This window comes from Elephantulus edwardii, unplaced genomic scaffold (genome assembly GCF_000299155.1).
Source record: "Elephantulus edwardii isolate Elephantulus edwardi_28Jun2011 unplaced genomic scaffold, EleEdw1.0 scaffold00046, whole genome shotgun sequence".
NCBI lineage: Eukaryota > Metazoa > Chordata > Mammalia > Macroscelidea > Macroscelididae > Elephantulus > Elephantulus edwardii.
The window spans coordinates 15,822,015-15,839,714 of record NW_006399796.1 but is presented as its reverse complement, the minus strand read 5'-3'; the positions used below and the strand labels follow the sequence as shown (position 1 = coordinate 15,839,714).

The 17,700-nt window shown below is 38.5% G+C and overlaps 1 protein-coding gene across 1 annotated transcript in view; it reads right to left on the bottom strand.

Moving 5' to 3' along the window:
• Positions 1 to 17,700, bottom strand: part of MEGF10 (multiple EGF-like-domains 10) — a 207,210-nt gene that overhangs the window by 77,030 nt on the left and 112,480 nt on the right. Inside the window, exon 8 of the mRNA XM_006886031.1 lies at positions 9,668 to 9,880. Within this exon, the coding sequence (XP_006886093.1) occupies positions 9,668 to 9,880 (213 nt within the window). The remainder of the gene's footprint in view (positions 1 to 9,667; positions 9,881 to 17,700) is intronic.

The window sequence follows — 17,700 nt, the reverse complement described above, 5'->3', positions numbered from 1 at the left end:
AACAACAACAACAACACACAACATGAGAATGCTGTGACAAGACGAACCTGTCCTCTCTCATTCTATTATTATCTTTGCTGTGCTTAAGCTCATTGTTAACAGTCACCATACAAATCCATCTTCTTGAAGGTTTTCTTCTTTTTTTCATTGTCCCTCCAATTTCCAGGATGATGACAAGTCCAGAAACTGATCTTGATAATATGTCTAAAGTAAGTAAGAAAACTCTCATCATCCTTATTTTCATAAAATACTCCGGCTTCACTACTTCCAAGACAAATTTGTTGGATAATCAATATATTCAATATTCTTCTACAACACAACAATTCAAAAATATTAATTCTTTTAGTCTTTCTTTTTCATTGTCCACTAAGTTTCACATGCACATAAAGCAATAGAAAATACCATGGTTTGAGTAAGGAGAGCTTTATTCTTTAGTTACAATCTTGGTCTTTAGAACTTTACAGATTTTCTTGTCAGCAGATTTGCTAAATACAATACATTGATTTCTTGACTGCTGCATCAATGGTTGCTAATTATAGATCTAAGTAAAAAGAAATCTTTGATAACTTCAAATTTTTTTCTATGTATAATAATGTTGTTTATTGGTCCAGTTATGAAGATTTCTGTTTTCTTTAGGCTGAAATGTAACCCGTACTGAACACTGCCATCTTTGAGCTTCACCAGTAGGTGATTCGAGTTGTCGCTGTTTTCTGCAAATTTTGGTTAACTGTATATTGCAGGAATGAGTGGTCCTCCAATGCTGATGTCATTTTTATCTCCATATAGTCAAGCTTCCCACATTATTTGGACAGTATACTGACTGAATAGTAAGGTGAAAAGATACAACCCTGACCAACATCTTTCCTGGTTTTAAACCATTAAGTATACCTTGTTCTTTTTTGAAAGACTACTTTTGGTTCACATACGGGGTCTTCACAGGCATAATTAGAGGTTCTGGATTTTTCATTTTTCTCAGTATAACCAATAACTATTATAATTCACAGAGCATAGTGCTTTAGATAGTCAATAAATCAAAAGCAAGGTTTTTTCCCCTTGTTGTGTATCATTGTGTTGAATTTGACTGGCACAGGAGGAGACTGCCCCTTCTTCTCCAGAGGAGCATTTGGTGGGTTTGAACAGCACAACTTTGGGATTGCAGTGCAGCTTCTTGTCACTAGGCTACCAGAGCTCCCAGCAAGTTTCTTATTAAACTTCCTCTATCAAAGATACTTAGCAACAACAAAAACACTCATATCACTATGTTATTTCTCTCTCCTGACCAAACCCAGACAAAAACACAACCCAAGAACTAAGGTAAAAATAGGATCTCTGCTATATTCAGTGACATTTCAGGAAAAATTACTAGAGAACATTAATTAAATGATTTCCTCTCAAATATTTGCTCTACTCTCAGTTTAAATGTGTCTATTTTAAGTGAAAACTGACTTCTAAGAATAAGAGTAATTTGGTTAAATATTTCTCAAAGTCATACTGAATGAATATGTTGGGCAATTTTATATTTTCCCCTACTAGTTTATTTACAAAATTCAAACACAAATTTGAATAATTTCTTTCAATTTCCCTCACCCCCACCCATCAAATTGTACAACCCAATGATTAATCCCTCCCTTTCCCCTGCACATCCACATCCCTCTACTTCCAGCCTCTCCCACCTCTCTTGGATCCTTATACTCGTTCTACAATAACTGTTTTATACAATATTTATTCTTATGAGACTGAGTTAGTTCACTCAGAATAATGTTCTCCAGTCCCTCCCAAGTTAGGTAATAATGACAATCCTACCAAAAGCAACCTACAGGTTCAATGCAATCCAAATCCAGATGCCAAATTAATTTTTCAAGGAGATCAGAAGGGAAATGATAAAATTTATTTGGAGAGACAAGAGACCCCAAATAAGCAAAATACTTCTGAAAAACAAAAATGAGGTTGGAATCATAGCACTCCCTGACCTCAAAACTTACTACACAGCAGTGAAAACCAAAACAGCATCGTACTTGTACAATGACAGACACATAGACCAATAGAACAGAATTGAGAACCCAGAAATAGACCCAGCTATCTGTGGTCAACTGATATTTGACAAGGAAATCAAACCTATCAAAGGGAAAAATGATAACCTCTTCAACAAATGGTGCTGGCAAAACTGGACTTCCACCTGCAGAAAGCTGAAAGAGGATCCACATCTCACACCATACACAAAAATCAACTGAGAGACCTGGGAATAAAGCCAAAAACTGTAATGTTCATGAGAGACAAATTGGGATCAAGCTTAGAAGCGCTAGTTCAAGGTATAAAGAGACTTCCAACTACAACCAGAAATGCACAATCTAAGGAAGATGAAATTGATGCATGGAACCTTCTAAAGATTAAATCTCTGTGCACAGCAACCACTTTTCCCAACAGGGTGAAAAGAAAACCTATAGACGGAACAAACATTTGGAAATACCATCTCAGACAGAGTCATTTTATAACAGAAGTTTACAGAATACTCCTGGGTCTCCACAAGAAAAAGACCGATAACCCAATTACAAATCGGGCAAATTGGGCAAAAGACATGGAAAGAATTTTCACAGAGAAAGATATTTGAATGGCAAACAGACACATGAAAAAAAATGCTCCAAATTACTGGCAATAAGGAAGATGTAAATCAAAACCCCAATGAGTTTTATATTTTAAAAATTAAAAAAAAACCCCAACCCTACCAATGTCTTCAAACTCTTTCAGATAATTTTCTGAAACCAAAACAACAATTTAAAAAAAACAAACAAACACAAACCCCAAACCAACACATTCAAGTTCAAAAGCAAAATTATTGATGGAAATATAGGGAGTTATGCAGGTAAGGAGCTGCACTACCAAACTAAAAGCTGGTGGTTCTAATTCACCAACTTCTCCACGGGAGAAAGATGGATGGTCTCCTCCTGTGCTCTGTATAGTTTCTGTAAACTTTCTGGAGGATCAAATATGAGTCAGTTCTGACTTGATGACACATCTAGGAAGAATTAAATGAAGATGGAGGGAGTACACTGATTTTAGTTGAAAGCAGGGAGCACCAGAGGAATGTCTATCTTTGTTTCATTGACTATGCAAAGGCATTTGACTGTAAGGGTCATAACAAATTGTAGCTAACCTTAAGAAGAATAGAAATCCCAGAACACTGCATTGTGCTCATGTGAAACCTATACTTGGACCTGGAATCAGTCTTCAGAACAGAGGAAGGAAACACCACATGGTTCAAAATCAGGAAAGAGTACATCCTGTCAGGGATACATCCTGTCTCCATACCTTTTCAATCTATATTTGGGAGGCTGGAATTTATAAGGAGGAATCTGACATCAGGATTGGATGAAGACTCATCAACAACCTTCATTATGCAGATGATAGAATCTTGCTTGCAGAAACTGAGAAGGACCTGAAGCATTTGCTACAGTCCTCAGTATGGATTGAAGTTCAATTTCAAAAAGGCAAAAATTCTCACCACTGGGCCAATAGGCAGCACCAAAACAGATGGAGAAGAGATTGAGGTTATCCATTTCAGATTGCTCCGCTACAAAATCAACACTATTGGCACTATCAGTCAAGAAATTACAAGACTAATTGCTGTCAGGCACCGCTCAAAAGTACCGAAGAATAATGATGTCAGTCTAGAGATCAATATATGCCTGATTCTGGCTATAGACTTCACAATTACTTGCTATGCATCAGAGAGTTGGACAATGACCAAAGATGACAGAAGAATTGATCTTGAGTTGTGGTGCTAGAGAAGAGTATTGAACTGACATCATTGACATCAACTGACAAGACAACAAACAGATTTGTCCTGGAGAGGGTGAAACCAGTGTTCTCCTTGGAGGCAAGGATTTTGAAGCTCCATCTCACATACTTTGGCATGTGGCCAGGAAGCTCTAGTCCCTGGAGAAGGACTTCATGCTTGGAATTGTAGAGGGACATCACAGGAAAGGAAGATCCTGGATGGATTCACACAGTAAGTGAGGTAACGGGGGTTGACACAATAACAGGGTTAATGTGGGGTAGGTGTTGGAGACAATGAGACTGGCTCAGGATAGAGCGGAATTTGAGCTATTGTGCATAGGATCGCTATGAGTTGCAGGCAATTAAATGGCACATAACGACAACAAAGCAAGTTGCTGATAGACTTTGCTTTGGGTGAAGATAAAGCTTAAGTTAACAATGATGTCTTCACATCACGGCTTCTCTTGAATCCAATTTAATTTTCTGCCTCTTTGTCCATGTACTGCTTCAGTCATTTTAAAATCACCTTCAGTGAGATTTTACTTGAATGTGATATTCACGATGTTGTACAATAAATTTTTGCATTCTGTTGCAATTACCCTTTTTTGGGGATAGACACAAATGTGAATCTCTTCCTATGTCTGTGCCTTCCAAATTTCTTGGCATAGAAGACCCTCTATCAGGTGGATTGATACAGGATAGAGCAGAGTTTAGGGCTGTTGTACATGGGGTCGCTATGAGTCGCAAAAGACTCGCCGGTACATAACAACAACAACAACATATGTGGTTTTATTTTCTTCAGCTTGAATTTGAACTTTCATTTGAGTCTGTTCCATGGTCAGCCTCTGGTCTTATTCTGACTGATGATACTGAGCCTATCTATAGCTTTTTTCTACCAATGTAGCACGTTTGATTCATACGCATTTATCCAGGTACTATTCCTATGTGTGGCTGCTGTTTATATTTTTCAAGCACGGTATTTCAATAAGTAATTGGTTGCACAAATCCCTGTCATGTGATTTCTGGTTGCATTTCTCTCTCCAAGGAGATATTTTCAGATAACTAATCATTATTCTTTGATTCCAACTTTTGTATCTCAATAATAAATTATTATTAATGCAGTTTGATTATTATTAATACATGTTTGATCAATTTCAGATTGCAAAATTTTGTAGAAATCATCACTTTTCTTAATTTTTGGCTTTAGTAGATTCGTGTATAAATCTGAAAAAATAATCATATTAACAAGTCTTCCTGCTATGTATATGGATTTTATAATATCATTGAAAACATTACACTTTAGGATAGAGATTTGAAATGGCCTTTTATTATAATGAATGTTATTATAAAGAATATTATCCTTTTTGATTTATCATTGTAGGCCATATGGTATAGTCTTCAAAGTAGCTAGTACCAGTCCATTTGAACTCACTAATGCCTAGGATATCAATTTTTATACATTCCATTTTATCACTGATGATTTCCAATTTTCCTAGATCCGTACTTGCTACATTACATATTCAAATTAATAGGTGTTTGTAATTGTTTCTTCTCATTTTGAGTCATGCCACCTCATCAAATAAAGGTCCTTCATTGGATGAAAGCTTTATGCCACTCGTTTAAACAAGACAAAATCTGCTCTGAAGAGGTGAATCACATTTTAAATGCATTTCAATTAGACAGCCCCCTTTTTTAGTACTGTATCAGCCAATATTCCACATGGACTCACAATATTTTCATTATTTCAGAAGTGGATAGTCACATCTACTTTTAAGTCTGTCTCAGTTTGGAAGCTCTGTTGAAATCCATCTACCAAAGGTAATGCTCCTAGTATTTGAAGTACCAGTGGCTTAGCTTTCAAAATCGCAGCAATACACAAGTCACTATAGTCTGAGAAGTATTGAAGTGACCTAATATTACTCATACAGAAATTGTATTTTATTTAGATTCTGTGGTAGATTCCAATTTCTTTACAACTCCTTCCATCAAAAGGTGAAATATGTGACCTCTAAACTTCATTGCGTAATTTGATTTTGACCAAAGGGATATTAACAAATATGATATAAACAAAGGTTTGTTACGTGTTTTCCTATTAGAGCTTATTCTTACTGCTGCTGCTTTGGGGAGCCAGTCATCATATAAAGAAGTTCAGATTAGCCTGCCAGGTGTTAGAAACATGAGACTCTGTTGTCTGTTTCACCAGCCAAATGCGAAAGGCAGAGTGACAAGATCCAGAACCAATCAGCTTCTGGTTGATCTGCCTGCTAACTTCAGGAAGACCAGCAGAATAACTAACAGCCACGCCCAGCTCAAACAGATATGCAAAAAACACTAGCTAATAAATACATCTTATTTTACCCTGCCAGGTGTGAGAGTTTTGTTTGGTTTTGATTTTTTAAATACAGACAAAACTAACTAAGAGAAACTACTAACTAAATGTATGGCTGAAAATTATGCAAATATGCATATTCATAGATTAAAAGACCTAATATCTGTAGTTTACACAGCATTATCTAATGATATAATTAATTATAATTAAAGGATTTAAGTAAAATATATACCATGAACTTTAAAATAACAATGTTGGAATTTATTAAATGGGAAAAGGAAGACTCTAGGTTTTCAAGAAATACAAAAATTCCATGCTTTTGGATTAAAAGGGAGTTAATGTCTTTAAAAGTGTCACATGTACAATGAAGACAGAATAATCAGATACATAACTCCAAACTAGAATTCAGTGTTAACGATTCATTGAGTAAAAATCAAAGTTTTTGATTAACCCATTATATAAAAGCTAATGTTTAAAAATATTTTTCATCATTTAGGAAAGTACTTAATAAGGTGATCAATCCTCAATTTTCTGATTTCTCATTGTTGTTATTGCTATTAGGTGCTGCTGAGTTGTTTCTGACTATTTACAACAAAATAAAGCTTGGCCTGTTCCTTTGCCATCCTCATGATCTCTGCTCTGCTGAAGTCCAGCGTTAGCGTCGCCATGTTCGTCCATTTTTCAGTCTTCCTCTTTTCTGCTGATCCTCTACCCCTTAGGATATCTTTCTCAAGGGATTGACTTCTCCTGACAATACGCTTGAAATGTAAGACAAAGTCTTCTTATCCTTGCCTGTAAGGAGCATTCCAGCTGCACAAACTACTTTATAGATATATATAGATATATTTAATAATATATACAAATATCATATATACCAATATATTTTAGTGTTCTTTTGGCTCTGCATAATAAGAACATAATTTCATGTACTTACTTATTAAAGCATACATGCATATGACCTAACTAAAAATTGTCATGGTGTTGATGTTCACCAAAGAATTCTCCACTTGTACCTCGTCATTAACCCAAATTCTTAAAAAAAACAACAACAAAAAACTCAACAAAAAACCCCACAGTATTTTCACAGCTTTTACAATTCTTTTCACAGTAGAGTACTTCTGTTGTCCAGACTTACTACTTTTGTTTGATATCAGGTACTGTCTACAGTGGAATAAAAAAGTTCTTAGCTTGTTACATAAAACCTATCTTTTTTTTATTATTAAATTTTATTAGTTTTCATTAACATTTAAAGAGATTTGGGGTTTTCATTCATTCATTGTTGCACTGTTTCCTCCACTATCTTGTGCTACAATAAGTTGTACACTGCAAGAAAGGCAGCCAAACTCATGTAGGTTCTGATTTTCCAGCTTCTTAAATACAGGAGAGTTTACTTTTGTTTTGTTTTTTTAAAGTAATCTTGCAAATATTACTCATGTTTCCTCCATCATTGTTTGCTAAACTTGCTATTTTAAGAAACGAATGGCAATATTTTCAAATGAAGACAATATAAGTTGCCAAAAGTAGGTTAAAAAGTTACTTGAATCACATTGTGAATACAATTCTTACACTGACACCTATTCCAACATACCCAGACACACATACACACAGAGTGCTAAATCCTTTGTTTAGCTCCTAACAAAGCAGACCCACCACAAATTTCTGTTTACTTTTAACTTGGATGCACTTGGGATTTGACATGACCACAAGCTATCTTTCTTTCAGATGTATAAATGAAGTAACAGATGTGCTGAACGCAAATAAAAGTAATTCTAGTAACATCTGAATGGGTCTAAAATGCACACCATTTTTTTGTCAAACTCAACTTTCCCAGAAGTCTGGAACAAGGACCAGCATTCTAGTTATACATATCTGGTCCTTGGGGGAGGGAGAGGAAAAGAGCTGGAAGGAAGATATTTCCAGCAGTAGACAAGGTATAGCAGAGTTGGTGGGATCATGATTTCCTGTTCCTAAATTCCTTGAGAGATTTTTGATCTACAAGACCCCTGTGAGTTCTATGTTGGAGTAATCAATTATGAAAACATATTTCAAATGTGACAGCCACATGTGAAGTACTTTCACAAAACTTTCACTGCTGTACTTCCTCTTTCTAACCTTTTTTCCCTTCAACAGATGTGCTGTCAAGTGAAAAAAAAATGTTGCAGTGAGAATCATTCCATGATATTTTTTACATATGAAACTTGGCTTAATTCTTTTTTTCTCATTGCATCTTTTCCTGTAAGGGAATGCCACAGAAGACCCCTCTTTGGGAAAAGTTTTACCATCCTCAGCAAATATCATTTTATTTTACCAGTGGCCATTAGAAGAGGATAAAATTTAGAATCTTGCAAACGTCCATCTATCCATGTTCTGAGTTGAATCATCAACGCTGTTGTTGTTATTTGTTATGTGCCATCCAGTCGCTTGTGACTCATAGCAACCGTGTGTACAAGAGCTCTAAACGCTGTTCTATCCTGTGCCAACCTAGCCATCTCAAACACACTCATTCCCACCACTCCAGTAACAGAATCTATCCCTCTCATCGAAGGTCTTCTTTCCTTCGCCACCACTCCACTTTGCCAAACATGATGTCCCTCTCTAAGGACCAGTCCCTCCTTGCAACATGCCCAAAGTATGTCAGACAAAGCCTCAGAATCCTTGACTCAAAGGAGCATTCCAGCTTCACATTCTCCAGGACAAACCTGTTTGTTCTCCTAGCAGTCCATGGTATATTCAACACTCTTCTCCAGCACCACAACTGAAAGGCATCAATTCTCTTTCTATCATCCCTGTTCACTGTCCAACTCTCGTATGCATAGCACGTAATTGCAAAGTCTATAGCCTGGATCAGGTGCACCTTAGTCTCCAGCCTGACATCATTGCTCTTCAGTACTCTTGAGAGGTCCCTCACAGCTGAATTTCCCAATGCAATTCATCTCCTGATTTCCTGGTTGCTGTTACCAAGAGTGTTGACTGTGGAGCCAAGTAAACTAAAACTGTTAACAATCTCAATCTCTTCACCATCCATACTGATGCTGCCAATTGGCCCAGTGGTGAGAATCTTTGTTTTATTGATATTGAGCTTCAATCCATATAGGAGGCTGCATTCCTTGACCTTCTGTAGCAAGCGCTTCAGATCTCCTCAGTTTCAGCAAGCAGGGTTGTATTATCTGCATAACGCAGGTTGTTGATGACTCTTCCACCAATCCTGATGCCACATTCCTCCTCGTACAGCCCTGCATCTTGGATGATCTGTTCTGCATACAGATTGAAAAGGTATGGAGACAAAATACATCCCTGACGGACCTGCTTCTTGATTTTGAACCATGTAGTGTCTCCTTGCTCTGTTCTGACAACTGCTTCTTGGTCCAAGTATAGGTTTTGCATTAGCACAATCAAATGTTCTGGGATTCCCATTCTTCTCAGAGTCAGCCACAGCTTGTTATGATCCACACAGTCTTCAGAAGTAGAAAGGGATGTAAGGTGGGGAATCTTTCATCTTCCAAATAATGGACATTAAGGTTAAAGCTTTAACAGGACCCATGCTTCCAGGGCAGGGACACTCACCTCTGAGTGTGCTCGGGGTGGCAGGGGCATCTCTTGTCACACTTGATGCCGTAGAGCCCCTCTGCACACAGGCGGGCCTCGCAGTGTTCTCCAGCAAAGCCTGCTTCGCAGAGGCACGCACCGCTCACGTGGTAGCACTTCCCTCCATTGACACAGCGGCAGGCCTCAGCGCAGCGAGTCCCATACGTCCCAACCGGGCACTCGTCTTGGCACCTATCAAACAGAAGAAAGAGTAGAGGGTCGATTAGTTAGTGCCATATGAAAATAAAAAGTTGATTCTGAATAACCTTGCTGTAAATAAACTGAAACTGCTTTTTGGACTTGACAATCATTTAGTGATTGTTCTGTTACATGGTATATGTAGGAAATGCATTGAGATTAATAGTTGTTGTTATTATGTGCCATTCAGTCACTTGTGACTCAAAGCGATCCTATGCACAACAGCCCTGCACCCTGCTCTGTCTTGAGCTAACTTTACCTACCCCTATTATCCTAGTCACTGAATTAATCCATCTCATCGAGGATGTTCCTCTCTTGCTCTGTCCCTCCACCCTCCCAAGCATGACGTCCCTCTCCAAAGACTGGTCCCTCCTTGCAACATGTCCAAAGTATGTCAGACGAAGCTTCAGAATCCTTGCCTCCAAGGAGCACAGTTTTAGGAAGCTCTGGTGGTCTCATATGTAAGAGGTTGAGCTGTAAACGCAAATGTATGATGTTCGAATCCACCAGCTGCTCCAGGGAAGAAAGAAGGAAAACCACTTCATGTAATTTACAGTCTCTTAAAATGCACTGGGTCAGCTATCAATCAGCTCCAACTTGATGGAAGTTCAATTTTAAGAACATTATGCTGAGTGAAATAAATAGTGAAAGAACATGTATGGTATGTTCTCACTCTTGTGGCCTAGTGGCAAGAAGCTGCACTGCAATCCTGAAGGCATGTGGTTTGGGCCACCAGCTGCTCCATGGGAGAAGAATGGGCAATTTCCTCCCATAGGATTTACTGTCTCTGAAAACCTGCCGAAGGGTCAGCTATGGGTCAGTTCTGATTCAACGACACTCAACAACAACAACAGACATGTATATAGAGATCAAACCTTGTTAGTGGTTATTCAGGTGCCCAGGTGGGGGTCGGACTCAGGGCACAGGGTCACTGAGCTTCTGTTAAGGGTCACAGGTGAACAACTCAATGAATGGCTTTAATGTCAATGAAGTGTATAGGGAAGGATTGTTGAAATGTCAAGTGATGTGTTACATATATACAACAAAAGACAAAGATTAAAGACTCCAGCTAGACCTCCAAAGTAGTAACAGCAGTATGACCTGCTGAAGAAAAACAACACAAAAAGTAAAATAAAATCATAAGCTTACTATATATAGCATCTTTCACACTTAGCACAATTTATTATTGTCTACTGTTGAGTGGAAACCGACCCATAGCTGACCCTCTGCCAGTTTTCAGAGGCAGTTTTATCACACCAGAGGAGACTGTCCTTCTTACTCCCTAAGAGGAGCTAGTGGGTTTGAACTATGGGCCTTCAGGATTGCAGTGCATCTTCTTACCTCTAAGCCACCAGAGCTTCCTAGTTCACACTAAAGATATCTGTATCAATCTACCTAATTATCCAGTTATCTATCTCAAGATAAGGAGATATGAAAACAAGTGTTAATAATAGTGGTCCATAATTTTAAAATTAAGAAGCATTTTTCTCTAATACAAAGAAAAAACTTTGTGGCAAATGTGAGCTAGAGGCTAGATTTTAACTTTCTTGGCTTTCATGTCAACATTTCTTTTTTATCTGAGCCATGTTTTTGTACCTTTTAAAGTTGAATGATAACTACTGTCCCTCCTTTAGAAAATTGTGTGATTAATTAGAAAATGCTCTTTCGATATGAGCCATTCTGAGCAACTGAAACGAGGATGTCTTCAATTCCAACCTGAGAAACCCTGCCAGCAGGTTTGCATAGAATCTTGGAATTTCCTACCAAAAGTTTTTGGCAAGTGGAGTATCATCCTCTTTTAGGAGAAGAAGGGCAACCAAACATCAATAAGAAAACATTAGACCTCCATAAAATCACTTTATTATCTTTAAAAATTGCATTAGAGCTCAGATCCAGTAGAAGGACATGCTTTGCACAAGGTGCTATTGTTGTTAGGTGTCATCAAGTTGAGCACGACTCATAGCGACTTATGAATGGCAGATCTGAACCCTGTTCTATCCTGTGCGATCCTCACACTTCCTGTCACACTAGAGCCCATTGCAGTATCACCATGTCAACCTAGATGGTTAAAGGTCTTCCTCTCCTATGCTGTCCTTCTCCAAAGAATAGCCCCTCCTAGCAACATGCCTGAAGTATGTGACGGGAAGCCTCATCATTCCTGCCTCCAAAGAGCTCTCTGGCTGTACCCTCTCCAAGACATATCTGGTTGTTCTCTTGGCCGTGCATGTAATGTTCTGTGCTCTTCTCCAACACTACAGCTCAAAGGCTTCAATCCTTCCTTTGTCACCCTTATTCACTGTCCAGGCCTCAGATACATAGCAAGTGATTGGGAAAACTATGGCCTGAATCAGATTCACCTTATTCCACAAACTGACATTGTTACTCCTCAATAATCTGGAGTGGTTCCTAATTGCAAACTTTCCCAGTACAATGTGCCTCCTGATTTCCTGACTGCTGGTACCAAGGGTGTTACTGGGTAAGGTGAGTGAGGCAGAAATTTGAGTTTCTAGGTGATCATGATGGAGAAGAGAAAATAAGAGTTTTGGATATACCATGGACCACTAAGAGAACAAACAATTTTGTCCTGGAGAGGGTGAAACTGGGCTGTTCCTTGGAGGCAAGGATTTTGAGGCTCCATCTGACATATTTTAGGAATGTTGCAAGGAGAGACCAGTCCTTGGAGAGGAACCCCATGCTTGGGAGGGTCCAAGAGCGGAAGATCCTGGATGAGATGGATTCATTCAGTGACTGGGGTAATGGGGTAAGTGTGTCAGAGGCAAGATAGAGCAGGGTTCAGAGCTGTTGTACATCGGGACGCTATGATGAGTCAGCGTCAACTTGACAGAACAACAACATAGTAAACAGGTGTATGCCCTGGGCCAGGTTTCCTTGTGTCTGGATGAGGCCACAGAGAGTATCTGCAGCAGAAGAAATGCTCCCTGCCAAGGGGCATGGAGACTTCTCTAGCCAAGCACTTGTCTGAATGGTCTTCTGCATAAGGAGGTGAACTGCCAACTTAGAGGTAGGTGACAGAAAGACAGGCAGTCTCCTCTCATGAGATTCACAACCTCTGAAAAGTCTGGAGGGTCAGCTAGGAGTTATTCTAATTTAATGACAATGAATAGAGTTTTTCTGAGTTTTTGTTAGACAAGGCAGGCATTTCACATGTGGCTCCAGAGTAACAAATGTAGGTTAGTACTACCTTCTTCAGATCGATAGGACGCAAGCAGGAAACAGATGGCAAAAAAGTCAAGCAAAGTTAACAGAAAGGACAAAGGGGCAGAAAACGCAAACCATTTTCCACCAGGCTATGCGCATTTTAATGATAGGGTAAGATGACTAAAAACATCAGGGGTGGAAGAGAGTCTATTTAAGTAGAGAGGGTGAGTCGTCAGAACAGTGTGATACTTTCCGGTTAACTCTGAGGGTACCAGCCACTAGTTGCCACCGGTCAACTCAGACTTAAGAAAACTCCATGTCCATCAGAGTAGAATTGTGCTCTGTGGGGTGGTGGTTTTGTTTGTTTGTTTGTTTTCAATTATTTAATATTTTTATATGAGTACAAGTTTAACAATAACACTAGCCTCTCATTCAATCTTTGGGAAGTGTTTTGTTTCAGAACATTTCATATAATTGTTTAAGACAGTCAGTTCATAATAATGGCTAATCAACTCCTTATTTTATATTGCTTTTCATTTTGTGTCATAGGGTTTTTAATGACTGCATTTTTTGGAGTGGATCACCAGGCCTTTTTTCTGAAGCACATCTCGCTGGATTTGCTAGTCTTTTCAATAGCAACTAGAGCTCGTGAACTATCTACAAACACCTAGGAACCCCACCATATCATTTAAAACTCATAAAAATATTAAACTCCTTGTCACTGAGTGGAAGTGACTCAAAGCTGACCCTCCAGTGGGCTTCCAAGGCTGTAAATTATACAGGAGATTTCCTGGAGGCACTGATGGATTTGAGGTGCCAAAGAGGTTGTTGCCTTTGAGTTAACAGTGTAACTAACACCCTATGGTCCACGTCACTAGAGCTCTCAATTAGTGTGACAAAGAAAAGGGGACTCAGAGAAGTCTGAGTTCCCATATTTCAGACATCTTGCTGGTTCAAAAAGCAAAGTCTTCAAATCAACTCCACAACCATTAAAAATTCTGAAAGAATTCAAATCAAATGTGTGTTTTAAAGGAACATATACACATGCCTATTTTTACAACAGAGGTTTTGAGGTGTTTTCTTTTATATATATATATATATATATACACCCTTTATATTGAACCTACCAGAAACTTTAACAAACCTAGTTACTCAGTTTATTCCTCAGAACTGTAAACTGTCAGCAGAGGAATTACTATGTAATTTGGCTTTAGTGAGACCTCATTCTGCTGCAGGCTGACAAGGGAACTTTGCAACCTATCTGCTCAGTTTTTCTTATAAGTCAACACCAAAAAGAAAAGGAAAGGGTAAAATGCTACCACTTTCTCTCTCTTACCTATATTTCAAAACAAACCCAAAAGTTAAGTTCTAGACTACCCCCATGAATATTGGTTTGTAAAGAAACCGTGACTATAAAAGTGATTTTATATGAACAGATGGAAAGCCCAGGGAAGTGTCTGCTACCATATTATAGGGATGTACTAGATGTATGGCTATCATGTGTTGGCCGAGGGCTCCTTTTCTCAGGGAGAATCTATAACAGCTGTACCTAATCCTATTTACCTTTATAGTCTATAATTAAATCTAGTGCAATTGGTGTAGTTCTTAATGTTATGTACTGTTCAATCAGAACTTTTTCATAGTTGATCTCCAACGAGCTTTCAAAGTCAGTAAATCCCTTGGGAGGAGGCAGCCCAATGTTTTCTCACAGAGAAGCTGATGGGTTCGAATCACATGCCCTTCAGTTGGCAGCACAACTCCTTACCATTAAGCCACCTGCTGTTGTTATTATGTACCATCAAGTCACCTGCAACTCATGGCAACCCATGGTACAACAGCTCTGAAGCCTGCCCAATCCTGAGCCAGTCTCACTAACTCCAACACACCTACCCCATTACCCCAGCTATGTTATTCTGTCGCATCTGGGGTCTTCCTCTCCTCCACTGTCCTCTAACCTTTCAAGCATAATGTTCTTCTCCAAGGACCAATACTTCCTAACAACGTGCCCAAAGTATGTGAGATGGAACTTGGTTTCACTCTCTCCAAGACAGACCTATTTGTTTTCTTGGCAGTCCATGGTATGTTCAAGACTCTTCTCCAGCACCACAACTCAATTCTGTGATCCTTAGTTATTGTTCAGCACTTTGATGCATAGCAAGTAATTACAAAGACCATGACCTGGATCAGGCACACCTTAGTCTCTAGACTGACATTGTTGCTTCTCAGTACTCTGGAGAGGTCCCTGACAGCAGATTTTCCCAGGGCAATTCATTTTTTGATTTTTCTTACTGCTTAGTAATTTCTTCTTAAGCCACTAAAGCACTCTGATTTTTGTTATAAATGGGGGGGGAAAATGTCACCTAAATTTTACTGTCAGGGAATGAAGTAGCCATTAAGTAGCTGTAGTCATATTCTTTCTCTCTTTTTTCTCTCTTAATGTTACATTTGTATAAGAATCCTGCTACCTATAGTTATGTTCATTTCTATCTTCCAAATCCAAATGATAGGAAACCTTTATAAAAGAAGACTCCACCTCCCCGATCCTGAACATGAACATGAACTACTACATGCCTTTCTGACTGGCTTGAATGAAGTCTTTTTACACGCAACCTCATCTCTCTTTTCAAACCTCTTATCAAAAAGAAGCACCATGTGCTGAGGAATTCCAGGCCTTAAATGTTGCTTTTGTGGATCAGAATAAAACAAACAAACAAAGGAATCACTGAAAAAGGAAATTCATTTTCTTAGAAGATATGGCAGAGGAGCTATAAAGATGTAGTGAGAAATATTGGCCACAGTAGAATTATTTAAGTTTGGGGTTTCTGTCTTCCTGTTTTGTTTTAGATTTCAGATAAAGTCCTAGAGTTAGGAAGAACATGGGAACATAAACTGGAGATGAACTAATAAAATAGGACTTCACTTTTCAAACCAATGTGAGTCACCAACTTGTCTTAATACCATTTTGATTATTATCTAGCATCTCAATGTGCACTTAAGGAAGTAAGAGCACTGTACGTCCAGCTGTGTGTACTTCCACATGTCCCTCCCAAGAGGGAAAGAAATAGTTGGACCAGACCATGATTTAGTGTGAAAAAATCACATTCTTCATTAAATCTGGGATCGATGGATCAGCTGCCTGCCATTCTAACATCTGGAACTGCTACTCTTGGGGAAATACAGAAAGCATTGGAAATGAGCCAACTTTTCCAGTTCCAGATACAGGAAACAGTTCTTCCATGAAGCCAATGCTGCATTCCTCATTCTCCACTGACAATGTCTTAGTTTATCTTCTTTTGTTCCATTAATTTTCACTTTCAAGTAATACAGAAGACATCCTTTCTGGAACAATATCTGGCCTCACCTTGAAAGAATATAATGAAACCACAGTCGCCTTCAGTCCTGGAACCAATTATGTGCCAGGCCCACACTAGAGTACCAGAGGCCAGAGTGGTTCTATGACAGTACCACTAGCACTGGAAACACCCTTTTAAAACCCCTACAGAAAAAGACTGTGAGACCTGGAAAACCATCCTCTGTTTTCACTCTTGATTGAGACGTGAAATGCTCTCACCACAGTGTCCTTTCAAATTTTCTACAAACCTCAAGACCTTTATTTGGGCATCTTAAGAGTTCCTCTGCCTGATTTCAATGTTTCTGTTTGGGTTTTCTCTTTTCCTTCTGGCTGGTGGAGCCACTGCCACATCCTGGCTGGGCTTTGCTGGCATCTGCCTGAGGTCACACCTGCTTTTTTGAGCATCAGCCCTGTGGCTTATAACTCAGAATCAAGTTATGCTGACGTTTCAAAACAGAAGAAATGGCAAATTAAGACCCCAGCCTCTAAAGCCTCTTTCTCTGTTTCTTCTGCCACAAAGTCACCCAGTCTACTCATTTTCTTCATTTCAAAGTGGTGTGTGTGTGTGTGTGTGTGTGTAGAACTCCAGAACTCAGAATAATGCAATTAAAAACAGTAATAATGTTATTGGTTCAACAATATCATAAGAACAATAATCTAAGAATTTCTTCTCTCTCTGATTCTTTGTCTTAAATCTGAAATCCACCTGAACATTAGCTATTTGTCTTGCATATTTTTGTGTTAGTATTGTTTTTGTGTACTACCTCTATTTTGAGGAAAAGAATTGTATTTATATTGTTAGTGCTCTAAAAAAGTATGTAAAAAATCAGTTAGATTCTGCTTGGGTTCCTGCCTTTCATAATCACATCTTTTTGTAACAAAAAATTAATGTCAGAGGGATCTAGATGTCTTCTCCATCCAACCTAGTGCTAGGAAGTCAATCTTAAGAACATTCTGAGTAGACTCATTATTTGTCACAGAAATCATGCACTAATGACATTAAGAATTTGTAGCATCAAAAATGTATAGAAAAAATAATTAATATTTATTTTAGTAAGAGATTAAAAGACCTTTAATAAATAAAATTAAGCATGTACTGCTTTCAAAATTTTTAATAAAAGAAAGGCAGAAAAGAAAATGGTTAGCATGGAGAAGACAATTAACTATAAGCCAGCAGCAAGCATAAAACTACTTTTCAAACATTAGTTTCCAAGGCCTTGTAAGGTCAGCTTCTCTTCTCTGTCCACCATTTTTGCCCAAGAAGGAGAGAGGGGCATTCAAGGAGGTAAGGAAGAGTTTGCTG